This window comes from Rhea americana, unplaced genomic scaffold (assembly GCF_003343005.1).
Source record: "Rhea americana isolate MKP2758 unplaced genomic scaffold, rheAme1 scaffold_26, whole genome shotgun sequence".
NCBI classification, from domain to species: Eukaryota; Metazoa; Chordata; class Aves; order Rheiformes; family Rheidae; genus Rhea; species Rhea americana.
Window position 1 is genome coordinate 7,144,166 of NW_028186379.1, and position 1,436 is coordinate 7,145,601.

Consider the following 1,436-nt stretch of genomic DNA (forward strand, 5'->3'; position numbering starts at 1 on the left):
CCATGCTCTAGGTGACCCTGCTGAGCAGGGAGGTTGGACTAGACGATCTCCAGAGGTCCCTTCCAACCTTACTAATTCTATAATTCTATGATTCTGTGTGTCTGTGAGACTGGCTTGACTGTAAAGTCATTTAYGGAGATTCATGCACTGGTGCCTGCAATCTGGAAGAGCAGGTCAGCCTTACTTGTAGCTCYGAGGTGGAAGATATATGAAAATATATGAGAAAAATCACACCTTGCAGCAGTTCTCTGGTCTAAATTGACAAAAATAGTCCAGCTGAAAGGAAGCAACACCTACATCACAGAGGCAGGAAAGTAAGGCTCACAGAGGTCAAATAAAGTTCATATAATTCAAAGTACTGAATCCTATCCTAGYGCCTTGGGAAAAAGAATACATCTCTCCTCCTTATACAAAGGATGAAGGAACGGGTCTCTGGCATCTAAGGGTACCTTTGCAGCTCTTCCAGCGACTACCTGAAAGAATGTAAGAAGGTCATTCAGCTGAGAGGAATGGCTCAGTTTCTCTGATATCAGTTCTGATATACAAAACACCTCACTGGGCCAAGACTCCACTGGCAAGTGAGAAGGGAAGAATTGCACCTCTTACAGCCATAAACAGGGATCATAGACTAATTTAGGTTAGAAGGGACCTMAGGAGATCTCTAGCTCAATGTCGTCCTTCAAGCAGGGTCAGCTATGAGATCAGACCACATTGCTCAAGCCTTTATCCAATCTGGTCTTAAAAATCCTCCAGGACCATGTGGAGACTGCCTAGCCTCCCCAGACAGCCTGTTCCACCACTTGACTGTCCCCTTCATGAGAGATTTTTTCCTTATATACAGTCTGAACCTCTCAGCCTATACTCATTGCCTCCCATCTTCCTGCGAAGCACCACAATGAAGACATCTTCTTCATAACTTCCTTGCAGGTACTGGGAGGCTGCTGTTGGGTCCCCTCAAAAGCCATTACTTCTCCAGGCTGAAGGTGGGTATCTATCAAGGGTACTGAGAGAGTGAAAGCCGTTACAGTGGGGTGCAGCATTCAGCTCTCCATCCTTTGAGAGTCACGTTACTTCCCAAAGCTCTGCCTTTGCGCTGGTGTCCTGCAGCGGATGCTGGAAGAGGGGATGCCACCGGACAGCTCTGGCCCACCACAGGGTTGCCGGGAGAGGTGGAAGATGCTGCCAAAGGCACAGGTGGGCAGCCCTCCTCCGCCGGGGGCTGGGAGCAGGCCTCGCTGTGCGCCGGGGGCTCCCCCTGCCCCACCCCACAGGTGTCCGTGACCCTCTGCCCACAGAGCAGCCGGACGCGGGAGGCCAGGCGGGACGCGGCCCTGGCGGGTGGAAGCTGAGCGCAAAGGAGTTAACAGGACTTTCTGCCTCTTCCCGCCCGCGCCTCCTCCACCCTCCTCGCTACCTGCCCTTTGCGGCCGCGCCGC

General features: G+C 52.0%; 1 protein-coding gene across 1 annotated transcript in view; it reads left to right on the forward strand.

Annotated features, from left to right (window-relative positions):
* The first annotated feature begins 1,143 nt into the window (after positions 1-1,143).
* The window catches only part of RAPGEF5 (Rap guanine nucleotide exchange factor 5), a 167,334-nt gene continuing 167,041 nt past the window's right edge, over positions 1,144-1,436 (forward strand). The window contains exon 1 of the mRNA XM_085307610.1: positions 1,144-1,194. Within this exon, the coding sequence (XP_085163736.1) occupies positions 1,177-1,194 (18 nt within the window). The 5' untranslated portion in view covers positions 1,144-1,176. The remainder of the gene's footprint in view (positions 1,195-1,436) is intronic.